This window comes from Sebastes umbrosus, chromosome 11 (assembly GCF_015220745.1).
Source record: "Sebastes umbrosus isolate fSebUmb1 chromosome 11, fSebUmb1.pri, whole genome shotgun sequence".
In the NCBI taxonomy this organism is placed as follows: Eukaryota; Metazoa; Chordata; class Actinopteri; order Perciformes; family Sebastidae; genus Sebastes; species Sebastes umbrosus.
Genome location: NC_051279.1, coordinates 26,278,500 through 26,294,829, shown reverse-complemented (window position 1 = coordinate 26,294,829; position 16,330 = coordinate 26,278,500). Strand labels below are relative to the sequence as shown.

The window sequence follows — 16,330 nt, the reverse complement described above, 5'->3', positions numbered from 1 at the left end:
TCTTTTTCCAAACGGCTCCTTGAGATTTTAAATAGAGCTCTGTGGCTAAATGTGAAGTTAAAAACCACTCAGCAGCTTCAAACCTGTGTGTGTTGAACTGTTAGTGTGTTGCATACTTGCCAACATTGAGACCTTAAAAATAGGGAGGATTTCAAAACCATAGCGGGGGATCTGGTGGTCCTCCTCCAGAAAAATGTTTAGTTAGTTAGTTACTTAGTTTCCTGCATTCTGGTGACTTTTAAAAAATTAAAATAATAAGTACACTGCTACAGCATTTTTATGTTAAACTTTTAATTTTACCTTTAATTCTCAGGAAAGAAAACTGAAAACTTGACGTGTGAATCTCTGGCATAAACTCATATTCATCAGTTTTTTATTCATTTTTTGCTCCTGCTTGAGTATTTCTTTCTCTTAGTTCCCTATATTTGTTTCTCAGTCTCTCACTCACTGAAGGTCCTTTTCAGATACAATGCGACATTGCACCACTGCACTCTGAATCCCGTTATTTCCAGTGGTTTGCGCCACGCCCCGACGGCTTTTCGCTATGTTGAGGAAAGCCCAACTTTGGGCGCTGTATGCTGTGATGTGCGGCGAGCGTAACTCAAACATGAGCTCATGTTGCGAACATAAACTGCTCTCTTCCGCCGGGAAACATTTGGTGTAGCTGTATTGTCGTTCAAAACGGATACAAATTTGACATAAATTGGGAGAAATTCTGGAGAATTTTGACCCCGGGAGGATACCGGGATAGGGCGATGAAAAACGTGAGTCTCCGAGGAAAATCAGGAGGGATGTCAAGTATGCCATCTAATGGCCTTTTCCCACACACCCAGTATATCCTACTTGCTTTATCTGCTCTGATCTGCAGCATTGTCAACAGGGCTGATCTATACCAATTGGCTCAATACCTGTGGTTATGCACGTGACTAGAAAAAAATGAATAATTTAATCTCTTCTTCCTACTTTCATCTAATTGAATTGAGAAGCTTCACTGTTATCTGTTGTGCTCTCATCCTACTTCTAATGCAAACTGTATTTCCTGCTGCTCCACAATAAAAGCTTTAAACATATAGATATTTGGGCTGTCAATCGATTAAGATATTTAATCGCGACGAATCAAAATCTACCTTATAGGCAGATTTGTCAAGTATTTAATACTCTTATAAACATGGGAGTGGACAAACATTCACATATCTTGAGGTCAGAGGTCAAGGGACCCATTTGAATATGGCCATGACCGCTTATCCTCGCAAGAATGTTGCGTAAGTTTGGAGCGTTATATAACCTAGTATGACATGGTTGGTACCAATGGATTACTTAGGTTTCTAGTTTCATATGATACCAGTATCTTCACTCTAGCTTTAAAACTGAGCCCGCTACAACCTAAACATCACAAGTTGCGTTAATGCGTTAAAGAAATTAGTGGCGTTAAAACCAATTTGCATTAATGCGTTATTATCGCGTTAACTTTGACAGCCCTACTATATATAGATTTTATACAGTCACATTTGCTGTTTATTTTACACAAGTAGGTCCAACTGTTTCTCTCCTGTCACTGAGATTGCATTTACACAAACCCTCATCATTCATTGGTGGATAAAAAAGTCACATGCTTTGCTTTAAACAACCAAACTGTATGTCTCGTTTCCACTTAATGCCATAGCTTTCTATAAATACTGCTGTCTCTTCTGTTATGGAAAGTGACTAAAACTGGAGCATTGCATTCATATAAGTGTCGTGAACAGTTAAGTTGCATGTGCGCATTTTTGAGGTTCTCTTCCATATGGATTTGTGTATAAGAGTGTGGAAGAAGCAGTGTGTTATTCCACATCTAAGACTTTATCAGTGAGTCCACAGATGAAGGCCATGTGCTGGTGACACAAACTCCTAAAGGTTCAGATCCACAGGCTGTTGGGGTAGATCATGTGAGGGGCAGGCATGTAACGCGTCTATCAGTCTGCTGTGTGACGGTATCTAAAACTCAAGACCACCTGAAGCTCAACACCTGTTCATGGCAAAGAAAGACTGTGAGGTTGTCTGCATGTGTTGGTACATCAAATACTAGGGCTGGGAGGATACACCTATCTCCCGATTCGATATGTATTGCGATTTTTAAGTATTCTACAAGTATTGCGATTCGATATTATGATTTATTGCGTTTGTTTGTTGACTTTTTTAACACTAGACCATGGGAAAAAGTTTAATCTTACACTTCTAGTGACTTTTAATTTGGAAAATCTCAAAATTAATACAGTAAAAATGTTTGATTTTCAGCACGTATGTAGTCAGATCCTGAGGTCAAATATATCAGTCATTGTCAGACATTATTTATTACATTTTTTCCAGCAAGCCCAAAATTAACAAATAAAGACATTTCCCTCACAAATTAGTGGTATTTTTTTTTTTTATTTATAAGGGACATGTATTGTTTTTTACTTCTGGTGAATATAATCCAATCAGTCTTATTTCCATATATGTATTTTATACAGTTCCCTTCGTTAACACCTTATTTTGAAAACCGGATGTAGTCACACGTGTATACTTCCTCTAACTTCTCCAAGGTGGTCTCTAGCTCTCCCGTCAGCTCCGTTCTCTTTATACATCCATGGTCAGCTCCATCGGGGCCGTTTGAATGCATTTAACATAAATGTCAGTATATGGGTGCTCTACAGTTGTAGCGTCGGCCCATTTGACCACGGAGATGAGAGTGACGGCCGGCTTGACCGCATACGATAATGTTTCCTGTCTGTGACAGAGTTAGCATGCAGCTTTAGCCGTGATGTCTAGCTCTGCTTTTCCTGCAATGTGTGAAACCAAAGTGTTTCCATACTTTACTGGATGTGTAGTGTTTACCACTTTGGATTTAACATGTGAGGGTGCAGGTCGTATCCACCCAGACCCTCCGCCGTTTTCCACTTTCTAGTTTCGTCTCGCTGCGGTTTGTTTTGGTTGAAGGATACAGAACGGATATGACGTCACGTTACTCAGACTACAACAATAAAAGCGGTAACTTCCTTCTACCTCGGCATAGTGCCATTCTACTCAGTTTATATTATAGAGCAGTCCATATCACCAGACTGCTATGTCATATAGCAGTTTATATTCCCAGAATACTTGAACCATTCAGACATAAACTATTTGACAGTGAGTTAGTGCGCCTGTTGATATTTTCAAAACTTTCAGGTACAAATCAAAATGGACAGTGTGTGGTTTTTTTTCTTTAAAGCTCTTATACAGTAATTCTACTGGTTGCTCATTCAGGGAAAGTCTGTAAAATACCAAGAACAGCAACCAGTCCCGCAACTGAACTGGAAGAAGAGAAATGGTCAGCAGCTGAGCCACTCCCTGTCCATTGTAAATCAAACCATCATTAATTATGCAGTAAGCTTAGCTGTATTCTAACACACATGTCCTTCTTTGGTAGCTAGCTCACTTGCTATGTGAGGTGGCAGTAGGTGCGTAGCCTAGCTGAGTCAATCCAACCATTAGCTTAGCATCTGCTCACTTGCCCTTGACCCATGATCAACTCCCTGGTGTGACATCCACGGTCCACGAGCATTCGTCTACATTGAAAGGTCAAGGAGCAACTAGGGATGCACCAATCTGACCAATACAGATTCCTCCCGACAATCGTCAGCAAAGCCCTGATTTTTTGTTGGCTCTAACAAACAAAGATTACAGATGCTGCAGGTTTAATTTGACAGAATTGCCCTCGCGTTACAGGGTGATGTCGTGGCGGTGTACTTGATAAATATAGACATAAGATGTTAGCAGAGTGCTTGAATCTTTATTCCAGGATTTTATTATATAACCGCTTTGACCACAATGTGGTCAGCAATGGCAGTGGCGCTGTCTGTATTTCGGTAATTTTGACCCAAGTAAATGTCATCTTAAGTCTCGAAGCAAAGGAAGCTGGATGACTGTATGAAGACCTAAAAAGTGTTTATGCAAAAGTATAGTGTATTTCAATTAAACCTACTTGGAGCTAAATAATCGTGATCTCAATATTGCTCAAAATAATCGTCATTGTCAATTTGGCCTTAATCGTGCAGCCCTACCGCTGTGTAATCTCATTTTTTACACAACAACAATTCTGCCATGTTTGTATTAGAAGGGAGATCTGTTGTGTCACGTACCTAATTTCTCCCTAAGCTGCATAAACATGATGCGTTCCTCCATGTGACAAATCGTGCAGAGGAAGAAGGGCAGGACACCGATAGAAAGAAATGTAACTTGTGTGAGACAGTGGAGTTAAAAGTTTTTTAAAACGTTTCCAAGGAACAACAAAAATGTGTCAGAGTCGCGGAAAACATTTCTGGATTTGTGAAGTTAACCGATGTCAGGGTAACTCAAAGTCAGATATCCACTAGAGTAGACAATACAGTGGTATTGGAATCTATTTGTGTTATTATCACATATATATCAGTGGTGTATCGGTAATGTGTATTTTGTCTGATGAGTAACAGGAGATGTGAGTACAGAAAGGTCAAAGGTATGCTTGAGGTCATTTAGAAACCGTGTGTCTGTAATAGTGTCCGTGTTTATTTTTACACTGTGAAACATCCTGCTCAGTACATATCTTACATATATCACATGTCATCCCTTTAATCAGAATTAAAGGGATCCTTCCTTATCAGATATGTCATGTGTGGATATTGGCTCAGTTGGTGACCTCCAGGGAATGCTATGGGGCGTGGCTACCTTGTGATTGACAGGTCGCTACCACGGCGTTGTCTGGTCAGGGCGATGTCCGTGTTTTCGTCTTACAACTTTAACCCTTTCACAGTGTGTTTTCAGTTTACAGTTAATTATAACCTTTTTGGTCGCCTAGAAAATGTCTTCTTCAGCGTTCGGCTGTACTTATGGTGCCTTCAAATGGGTTTGTGTTTACCGTGTGGGATTCTCGGCCTCGTAAGTGGAAAGTTTCTGAAAGCTCTGAGTTTACGAGTTGCGATGTGTTTGTTGACGTTGTCAGGAATGGCGAAGGCAATTGAAGTTGTTTTTTGTTGCATAATAAGTTAATATATTGTAATTTTGGTTTTTTCTTTTTAATTTTATAATATGTTTGAGGGAAATGTTGATATTCCCATCGACCTCATCTTCTTCCTCTGTCATTCAGCCGACGGCTAAAATGCCGAACTCGAGGCTGTGTGTTTCCATAGTTTACTGTATGTGTAGTGTTTACCACTTTGGATTTAAAATGTGAGGGCGCAGGTCGTATCCACGCAGACCCTCCACCGTTTTCTACTTTCTCATTGCCGCCAGCTATGGTTTGTTTTGGTTGACGGATACGGAACGGATATGACGTCACGTTACTCAGACTACAACATTAAAAGTCGTAACTTCCTTCTACCTCCGCATAGACTCAAATTAAGCACTTATATCAATTCTGGCATTAAAAAATCAATTTCAAAATCATAAAAAAAATTTAAAAAACGCGATACATAGGTGAATTAATTTTCCCCCTCCCCTAGTGACTGTGGTGTTTCTGATCAATAAATGTGATGCAAGATCAGAACGGAACGGTAACCATGTTGTACCAACGATGGAGAACCGGATTAGCATGTTGGGGTTTCCCTCTCTAATCATCTCTCTCTCTCTCTCTCTCCCCAGGTGTAAGCAGCTCAGGATGTCCGCCCACCTCCTCCTCCTCCTCCTCCTCCTCCTCCTCCTCCTCCACTGCCCAGGGCTTCTCCCTCGCTGAGCCAGCCATGACCAGCCAGCACACACATACACACCCCTCCTTCAGCTCCATCCACTCCATGGCCGAGCAGCAGCAGGTAACACACACACACAGCGTATACATTCCTGCCTTTGGCACAGGACCTGAATTATAGCTCACCTGTTTCACCTGTTGGTTGTCATAGCAGCACTGCAACACCAGAGGGTTTACTAGGGGCGTCACAATTTTGATTCTGGCTCTGGGAACGCCCACTTTTTCTTCTTCTCTATTTTCTTAATGCACAGCTGGTTCTGGCCGTTATTACCATATTACCATACGTACTTAAAAACACTTCATACTTACATAAAGACACAAAAAATGGCAGCAGACAACAGTACGCGTGAGATGAAATAACTCTCCCCACCAGCAGGTGGCGGTAGTCTATATTCATCATTCAAAAAGGGAAACAGGAAGACCGAGGACGGAGGATATACAAGCCGTTGTTATGATAAGTACAAGAAACAAAGTGGCGTCTGCCGACCATTTTCACACCACTCTCGCTCACCACTTAGCTTCATTCCAGATGGCCATGTCGCTGTGAAAATATCCGTGTAATGAGAAAAGGCTTCTGTGTTTTTCCTCTTGATTTTACTCGTTGGCTTGCTTTCCTCACGCCCGTTTCTCTTCTCGTGCACTGATTCGTTTAAGCTGAACAGCCAATCAGAGTGATTTCTCTCACCGACGGGCTCCACCGCTGTTTCAACATGCTGAATCGGCCGAAAAAGCCTCCAACACGGGCAGACTAGAGCCGACGGTGCAGGACACAACAAAAAAACTAGATCGACGGACGCTCACCGACGGCCCCAAACTGTCCGCCGGCTGACCGCCGGCTCGGTTTGTCAGGACCTTTAGGCAGAGATGTGTCTGATCTTTTTAGGAATAGCACTGCTACCTGGTGAAGCACATGCCGTGTTCCAAGAAGGAAGCCAACTGTAGCACAGATCCAGGAACACCAAGGCCAGTTTTCTTCTGGGTGCAGAGTACCTGCAGAGCAACTTTTTAAAGCCAAGGGTCATGGGAATTTGTTAATCCCGTTAACATGTGATCTGTGGATCTGTAAAAGGCTAATGACCGTGTTCCCCCGAGGTATTCTGTGGGAGGTGCTGCAAGAGTACCGAGTGCAACGGTTGTGTTGACATGCATTCTGAATATGTGGAGCAAGAGCTGTGTTCACGTTAATTGGGTTGAGTCAAGAATAGCATTCCATACTCCAATAAGGTTGCATCTTGTTACCTCTCATGTTTGTGCACAGTATGTATGGCCAGGACTGGAGGATCAGATGAGGTGTGGAGAGGATCCAGGTGTGTGAGATTAGGGTGATATACAGTATCTAAGATATCTTTTGTGGCTCAATCAGAAACCAAACTCTCTCAGAGGATGATGTATTGTAGGTGAGGGAGAGCAGATGCAGGATATCCTAAGCTGTGCGATTTTAGCCCGTTTCTGGCTCAAAGTTTGAGCGGCACGACTAATTTTAGAGTCGGACCAAATTTCAGCTTTGTCGGGCGTCGTTTGCAGTGCAGTGTACAAGGGGGACCGAGGACCGATTGACTCCTCCCGACCGGCTGTTGGATGAATTTCTAACATGTTAGAAATTTTGGTCAGCCGTCCACAGGCTCTCACACAGTTAAAGCAGAGCCACGAGCCGATTCCCCAATGTCAAGGCCTTTTTCTGCTTTTTTTTTTTTTTTTACAGTAATCAGTGCATAGCTATCTAGATAACAATGTACAATAGATATCACAAAATGTAGCTAGCTTACCTCCAATTCTCTCTGGACAAGCCATACTGTCCACGTCTTCCTTGCCACCTGCGACCAGACAGAACGTGTGTTTTTTCTATTTCACACGTACAGTGTGATCACTCAGGTCGTGGCTGACGATCGGACTGTCCAGTGTGAGCACGTAAATCGTGAGCTTCGGCTTTACATCGCAAACGATCTACTCGTACAGTAGGAGTAGGAATTACACAACAACATTTCTAAAATTGTACAGTGTATGTCCAGCTCCAGTCTTCTTCACAACTAAAAGGATCATGATGTTCACCATGGGTTAGGGTGTCTGTATTGGACTGTGGTGGTGGTGGTGGCTATAAAACAAAGCTCTCTGTTTACAGTCCTCATTCCAGTAGTCACCTCTGCTCACAAGATTTGAGCAGTGACCAAGAGACTTAAGATAACGGCTGCATGATGCTTTTCAGAGTGAGGATCTGCTGAGGAGTAGATTAATGTGGTTCAGACAACCAGATCTGACAATCCCTGCTAAGCTACACTTACGTGAGGAGGGAGTCCTTGTGTGTCCACTCGGTGAAGTTGGCCCTCAACAGCTGATGACACCAGTCAGCATCCTCACCTTGGCCCAGGACAGACTGGACATCCTGAAATCCTCTTTCACATGTTTTAGTGTAAACCTCCAGGACATGCAGCACGTGAATGTTTGAAATGAGAAGAAATCTCTCATACACCTATGAGATATAGTTCATCCTTCTTGATGTTACTACTGAATCTAGTCAATTAAATGTGAAGGAAAATGGTGCCTTAACAAAGACACAATGTTTAAGTTACACAAATGTCCCCTCTTAAAGGGATAGTTCAGATGTTTTGAAGTGGGGTTGTATGAGGTACTTCCCCATAGTCAGTGTATGACCTACAGTAGATGACGGTCAACACGCCCCCAGTTTGGAGAAGCAGATCAAAGCAACGTACTATTGTGGACGGGCTATATTTAAAATATACACCCCTTTACCTCGCCGTCAGACGGCCCTTTCAGACGTTGAACTGAAGCTGTTATATCCATCTATGCTCTCTTCAATTCCACCAGACTCCATTGACAAATAAAGCAATTTTACCTCGCAGAACACCGGGTGGTTGCTGGTCTTCCGCTGCCTCGATCGGTTAGCTAGTTTGTGTAAATGTGTGACCTCGGTTGGTTTGGATTCGCCAAAGTACATTGCTTTGCTCCCGTGCTGGTACTCCGTCAGTTTCTCCAAACTCCTTCTACTGTAGGTAATACACTGACTATGGATAAGTAGCTCATACAACCCCACTTCAAAACATCCGAACTATCCCTTTAATTTAACCAACAGTTAAAGATAGGGTCGACGATGTTGTAAAGCTAGCATAATTTGAATGTAACATCGCCTCAGGAGCTCCGTCTAAACCCCCGCCCCCTCCCCTCAGGGCTCCTCCCAAGGCAACGCCCCCCCCCCACACACACATGCATGAGCACCGCCGCATCGTAACTACTTCACAGACACAGAGCGGAGAGAAGACCTCAACTCAACAACGCTACCTCATGACAAGTAACCGCGGCAGTGCTACTGCAGGGCTGAGTTTTCTCTTCCATTCTCCAGTAAACTTGCGGCGGCAACGCACTTTGAGTTCAGGCTGGTGCACGCCAAGGGTAGAGAAGAAGCAGGGAGGCAGGGAGTCATCTGATTGGTTCTTTCCAAGCGGACCTCGAGGCAGTGATTGGTAGACGTTTTTACAGGATTACAGCAGCTACAGATGACGGCTCTTTTCCGGTCCTTTTTCAGAGCTCATAAGTAATGGATCGCTGTCGGGGAGTAAAGACCATTTCAACCAATATAACAAATAGTGTTTACTGGAGAACATCGTCAACCCTGCCTTTAAATTAATCTACTGTATATCTAAAGGTTTACAGCTTATATGCACCAGTGTGTGTACAATGTGGAGCGGGTATTAGTTTTATTTATTATAATTTGGCACACACTCTGGTGGTGCAAAGGTGAACTGCATGATTCGAGTTGGATTTGATACACAATGTTTTCAATTGTTTAAAAAATGTAAATGTAAATTAAAAATCATCAACAATGTCCTGATTGATATATGTTGCTGCTCTGTGTAGGTGCTGTCTGATATGACCATACTCCAGCGGAGGATCCCCCCTAGTTTCAGAGACCCTGCCAGCGCCCCACTGAGGAAACTCTCGGTTGACCTCATCAAAACTTACAAGCACATCAATGAGGTATGACACACACAAAAGGGTGTGTATGTGTTTTTTCAATGTATTTACCTGTTTTCCTGAAGCAGAGCTGGGACCCTACGCTGTTTTTTCCATCCTCAGGTGTACTATACAAAGAAGAAGCGACGGGCCCAGCAGGTCCCTCCAGAGGACAGCAGCACCAAGAAGGAGAGAAAAGTCTACAACGACGGCTATGACGACGACAACTACGACTACATTGTCAAAAACGGAGAAAAGTGGCTGGACCGCTATGAGATAGACTCGCTGATCGGGAAGGGCTCCTTCGGACAGGTGAGGTTCACAGTATGAAAACTGAATCCACATTCAGTGCTAGTTTATAAATCCCCCTCATCATGGTTCCTTATAAACAGCAACAGTTGTAGCTGTCGCCACCATTAGAACCAACCCTCCCAAAGCTTTCTTCTAACGTAAAAATAAGTCGAGTAATAGACGAAAACCAAGAATGACACCATGATGATGATGCTCCTACAGTCAGTAACAACTTAGTCTCAGTAGGGCTGCACAATTAATCGAATATTAATCACGATTTTGGCTCCCCACAGTTAATTGAACAGGATCGCCTGCGATATTGACGTTTAAAATGTGCGTTCTGCTCATAGAAAACTCTGCTGCATATCAAATCAAGCACTTCCTAAACTAACATCCAGCCGCCAGCCGGTGATCGAGATGCTTTGACTTTACATTTGGGTATAGATTTATCTATACAACCAATGTGTCTATGATTAAATTAAGACCATAAAATAGTTTATCTAGCTCCTAATGTTGCTAATTTTGCTCTCAAAGTGCACCAGATTGAAGCATTTAACTTTAAAATGTAGCTTACAAAAGAGGAGGGTGAATATTCCTCTATTTTTTCATATAGCAGAAAAAGGGAATTGCAATGTTAGTGTTTTCTAACAGCAGCCACAAATGTACAATAGCTGGAATGTAGCACAGCATGGAAGTGAAAACAGTGCTCTGTTGATTTTAATGTGAAAGTGCAATAAAAATGTTATTGCTAAAATCAATGAATAATCGTGATAAATAATCATGATATCAACATTGATCCAAATAATCATGATTATCATTTTGGCCCAAATCGTGCAGCCCTAAGTGTCAGTGAATCGCCACCACTTTTCTGTACCTCGCTCAGCACATTATTATTATATAGAACCTTTTACAGCCCACGTCATGATGACGTCATGATGACGTCATGATGACATCACGGTGTTAGTTGGAGGCAAAACTAAGGAAAGACTGGAGGCAAGTACGATTCACCTCAGAGTTGGGCGGCTAAAGTTACACATTTATGGCAAAGCTTTTCAGAGAAAATGTTGCTAATAGTTTAGCCTTGCCTAGCTGTTAGCAGAAGGCTAAACTATTAGCAACCCTTTCTCTTTATCTCTGAAACGCTTCACCGATATTGTACGATTCTCTTCTTGACTGACTTTACTGAAGGATAGTTAACTATAGGCATCCAAAGATTTATACGCCCTCAAATTATCTTTCCAGCGCTGCCGTTGGCCACCAGCCCGCTGGTCAGATTGCTGGCTATTTAGCTAGCTTGTTACTTCCACCATGCTGTCATACAACACTGGTTACAGAAAATGAACCCAACAGGCTGTTTGCCAGCGACAGCGCTGGTTTTAACGGACCCTCTGCCTCACTCCTCGCCGCTAGGACACTACCAGGAGGAGAGTAGGCGTTAGCTAGCTAGCTTGTCAGTCTCCGGACAAGCTAGCTAGCTAACTAGCTAACAAGCCAGTCGTCCTCTCCCCCTGAAGTAACATTAGTCCGTCAGCGGCGTAGAGGTCAGCTAATCTGGTCTTGTTGGTTAATGCTAACTTTCTCAACTAACATTCGTGATCCTGCAGAGTGAGTGACAGTACTTATTGAGAGAAACCAATATTTTCTTCAGCCATTGTTAAAAAAACAAGCCAACAATACTTGCTAGCCAGCATTAACTAACGTGTTCAGAGAATTATTCTGCGTCCACTTAACGCTCCGCCCGCTAAACACCTCATCATGTTTACTAACAGAAAACAGGTTTATACATAACAGGACAGCCTGGGACATCAGGCTCCAGGTCATTCCCTGTCTAAGCGTGTGCTTCTAGCATGGCATGTGATGGTGACGTGTGCTGCTGTGTGTCTACAGGTGGTGAAGGCCTACGACCACCACGAGCAGGAATGGGTTGCCATTAAGATCATTAAGAACAAGAAGGCATTTCTAAACCAGGCACAGATTGAACTACGCCTGCTGGAGCTCATGAACAAGCATGACACTGAGATGAAATATTACATAGGTAAGAACAACACACACACACACATACACATTGCAGTCAGGTGTGAGAGTACAGGGGTCAGGTATAACGCATGTAGTAGTTGTACTTTTTCTACAAATGTGTCAATCCACATGACTGACAGCGTATCACTGACTACGTTTAATACGCACACTATTATTACAGATAGGACAATATTGTGAATTTGAAACGGGTCATTTAAACAGCATTTTATGTTTGGATATTCTGAATTAGACCTTGTTCCGAATGGAGCATTTTCCAATTAAGACATGTGAGATATGTCAATATTATTCAGGTTTTAGGAGCATTCTTTGGACATTTAGCGCAAGTTTGGAGCGTTATTTAACCTCCTTCATGACAAGCTAGTATGATATGGTTGGTACCGATGGATTCCTTAGGTTTCATATGATACCATATACTGTATATGTATGATTACTCTGCTTTAAAATTGAGCCCACTACAACCTCTGAAATATAATAAAATCTGGCCTTTTGAGGTGTTACTTAGTTAACCCAGTTTTCCCAGCTTGACACAAATAATTCCAATTTATATTTAACAAATGCTGTTATCCTCTCCATTTTGTAAATGTCCACTGTAATGTCCATTCATGCATTTAAAGTTGGGCTCTCTTGAGATAACCACTTCCTTGTAAGAGCCCTTTTACCAGCTACAAGCAATATATTTAATAAACATTTGTCTCTTTTCAACTATTCTTGAGGCGTAAATCCAAAAAATAGTCTTACTGGGACAATCCCAGAATAATGATGTGCATTTAGATTTCCACAATTTCTCCAGCAAGATGGGGAGTTAAACAAGTGTGGAATGTTCAAAGAATTAATGTTGTCTTTGCCTGACCTGATTCAGTTTGTCTCTTAACCTTCCTCCTTGTCTCCCATCTGTCTCCGTGTCTGTCTGTCTGTCAATCTGTCTCTGTGCAGTCCACCTGAAGCGTCACTTTATGTTTAGGAACCATCTCTGTTTGGTGTTTGAGTTGTTGAGCTACAACCTGTACGATCTGCTGAGGAACACCAATTTCAGAGGAGTCTCCCTCAACCTCACCAGGAAATTTGCACAGCAGCTCTGTACAGGTGGGTGCACGGAGCCGCCAACATGTCACAGTGGGATTGAGGCTTGGAGGTTGTTGTCTGCCCCCTAGTGGACGAAAACAAAACCGATGGATGCTTTTTTAAAGCATCATCAAATCAGTAAGGAAGAATATTGTAGGTCAAATGCCATTCAAAGGATGTAATTGAATCTTTATGGGATGTATATCTGGATGATGATGGAAGCTCTTCGACAGTTGCCTGTCCCTTTGAGTGCAGGTTAGAGCTGCTTTACAGTGCCAGTCATCACCAAATGTAACCAGTGTAGGAGGTGGTCCTGATGATAAAAATAAGAGTTAGGGCTGGGTGATAATCAAACTTTGTTTTCAATGACGACTTTGGCTTCCAACAATTATGAAAACAAGATAATCCAGATTATTGTGCCACTTTCCATTTCGTATTAATGCTCTAGTTTTGTCTTGTATTATAAATCCAGTGCACCCCACCTTTCCTTTACAGCAGTGAACTATGATATATTTGATCTAATTTATATTGGTCTAATTTATTTATATTTATATTATATATTATTTTACGTATTGAATATTTTTGTTTCGTAGTTTTCAGTTAGTTGTGGAAGGGCACTAACTTTACATCGTAGTTGATCTTATTTATTTTAATCAAATTTATTTTTATTATTATATTATTTATTTAATTGTGTGCATATATAGTATTATATATTATTTATTTTAATGTTTACATTTATTTTGTATTCGTTTTTCAGTTGAATTATATGAAAAGTTCAAAAAACTCCTCTGTTAAAAAGACAATTTAAAAATAAAAAAGTTTAATAAATGCATGAAATAATTGTATTAAATAATCATGATCTAATCTAATTTATATTGGTCTAATTTATTTTAATATATTATTTTACATATTAAATATTTATATTTATTAGTTTTCAGTAAGTTGTGGAAGTGCACTAACTTTACAGTGTAGTTGATCTTATTAATTTTGATCTAATTTATTTTTATTATTATTATATTATTTATTTAAATGTGTGCATACAGTATATATAGTATTATATATTATGTATTTTAATGTACACATTTATTTTTTATTTATTTTTCAGTTGAATTATATGAAAAGTTAAAAAACTCCTCTGTTAAAAAGACTATTTAAAAAAAAAAGAGTTTAATAAATGCACGAAGTAATCGTATTAAATAATCATGATCTAATCTAATTTATATTGGTCTAATTTATTTTTATATATTATTTTACATATTAAATATTTATGTTTAGTAGTTTTCAGTAAATTGTGGAAGTGCACTAATTTAATAAGTTTAATAAATGCACAAAGTAATCGTGTTAAATAATCGTGATCCCAATATTGACCAAAATAATTGGGATTTTGATATTTAAATGTGTGTATATATAGAATTATATGTTATTTCTTTTATTTATTCAATTTGTTTACATTTATTTATATGAGAAGTTCAAGAAAATCCACTGTTAAAAAGACGATTTAAAAAAAAAAAGTTTAATAAATAAACAAAGTAATGGTGTTAAATAATCGTGATCTCAGTATTGACCAAAATAATCATGGTTATGATTTTTCCATAATGGAGCAGCCCTAATACGAATGATGTCCTTTTTTTTAATCCACAGCGTTATTATTCCTGGCCACTCCAGAGCTGTCAATCATCCACTGCGACCTGAAACCAGAGAACATCCTGCTGTGTAACCCCAAGAGATCTGCCATCAAGATAGTGGACTTTGGGTCGTCCTGCCAGCTCGGACAGAGGGTGAGCAACAAAACCGTGTTGAAATCAGCGGGAGGAGAGTTAGTAACGTTAGCTGTTAGCAGCCGGTGGGCAGCACAGTCCTGCTTGTTTAAATAACGAAGCTACTAACGTTAACGGAGGTGCCATTGAGTTACATTATGATGCGTTCATGCTCTGCCCAATAAAAATTACTATCTGGCGAAGGTAAATTAGAACGCTATAATGATGTGTTTAAATGTAATCTCGTAAATTTCAGTTTTTGGTGATAAACTTGAATAAATCCGGTTGTTTGAAGGAGATGTTTTCAATATAAAACAGATAATAGAGAGAGAATTATGAGCTGTGTAACTTCCTAACACTAGCTCTAAGCAGCTTTTAATACATCCTCAAGATTTTTTAATCAAAGCAACTATTTAAATAATCATTATCATTTGAATTGTGTTTTTATGCAAATAACCACTATAGATGACAAAAACAAAGTACAGTACAGTACTGTGTAGGCTACAGTACGCTCCGTCCCCCGAAAAATAGGGTTCCCCTGGAAGCTACGGTGTAATTCGAACACCATAATGTACCATGCATATGTTTTATATGTAAAATATATCAGATCTAAAATGTTATTCCTTCATTTAGCGCATAGATTTCAAAAAGGTGAAAAAAGTTCATTTCAGACCCTGATCATACATATGTCTCAGCTAAACCTGAAACCAAACATTTATTAGAGGTTAACGATATTTTTAGACTAAATGTAATCCAGAAGTTTGCATTTCCATCAGTTTAGTTTGCAGCAGTTTTTCATGTATCTGGAAAAAGTCAATGCAACTCTGCTAAAACAAATGTTTTGTATGAAGGGTTAATTTCCTGAATTGCAGTAACAAGACTGGTTGGCCGGTGATACTGCTGCTCCTCACAGTGGACAGCTACTGAAACAGCAGGCGACACACTGACACTAGACTTCAGCCTGTAAATGAAGCGTGCTTCAGAGTTGTTAATGATGCTCTACAGCAGAGGTGAATAGGTTGGACATGATGAGAGACTATTGCATCTCTGAGCTCCTCTCCACTTCCTTGTCGTCCTCCTCTCAGATCTACCAGTACATCCAGAGCCGGTTCTACCGCTCTCCTGAGGTCCTGTTGGGAATGCCGTATGACCTGGCCATCGACATGTGGTCTCTGGGATGCATCCTAGTGGAGATGCATACAGGAGAGCCTCTCTTCAGTGGCTCCAATGAGGTAAAAGCAACACCACCACAAACATATCAGCTACGCAGTATTAAACACTTTTTTTAACTGTTCAAAATGTACCTTAAAGGGAGATTTGTCAAGTATTTAATAGACTTGTTAGAAAAGGCTGTTCATCTTTGGCTAGTTAGTAGTAAATAAAGACACACATTTGAATTAGGGCTGTTTTTATCTGTTCAAAATGTATCTTAAAGGGAGATTTGTCAAATATTTAATACTCTTATCAACATGGGAGTGGGCAAATATGCTGCTTTATGCAA

The 16,330-nt window shown here is 40.5% G+C and overlaps 1 protein-coding gene across 2 annotated transcripts in view; it reads left to right on the top strand.

The window, feature by feature from the left end:
- The window catches only part of dyrk1b (dual-specificity tyrosine-(Y)-phosphorylation regulated kinase 1B), a 62,466-nt gene that overhangs the window by 41,737 nt on the left and 4,399 nt on the right, over positions 1-16,330 (top strand). For both annotated transcript variants that reach the window (XM_037783564.1, XM_037783563.1), the window contains exons 2-8: positions 5,614-5,780; positions 9,587-9,706; positions 9,806-9,994; positions 11,861-12,008; positions 12,944-13,093; positions 14,714-14,850; positions 15,915-16,061. In XM_037783564.1, coding sequence (XP_037639492.1) covers positions 5,712-5,780; positions 9,587-9,706; positions 9,806-9,994; positions 11,861-12,008; positions 12,944-13,093; positions 14,714-14,850; positions 15,915-16,061 — 960 coding nt within the window. In that variant the 5' untranslated portion in view covers positions 5,614-5,711. The remainder of the gene's footprint in view (positions 1-5,613; positions 5,781-9,586; positions 9,707-9,805; positions 9,995-11,860; positions 12,009-12,943; positions 13,094-14,713; positions 14,851-15,914; positions 16,062-16,330) is intronic.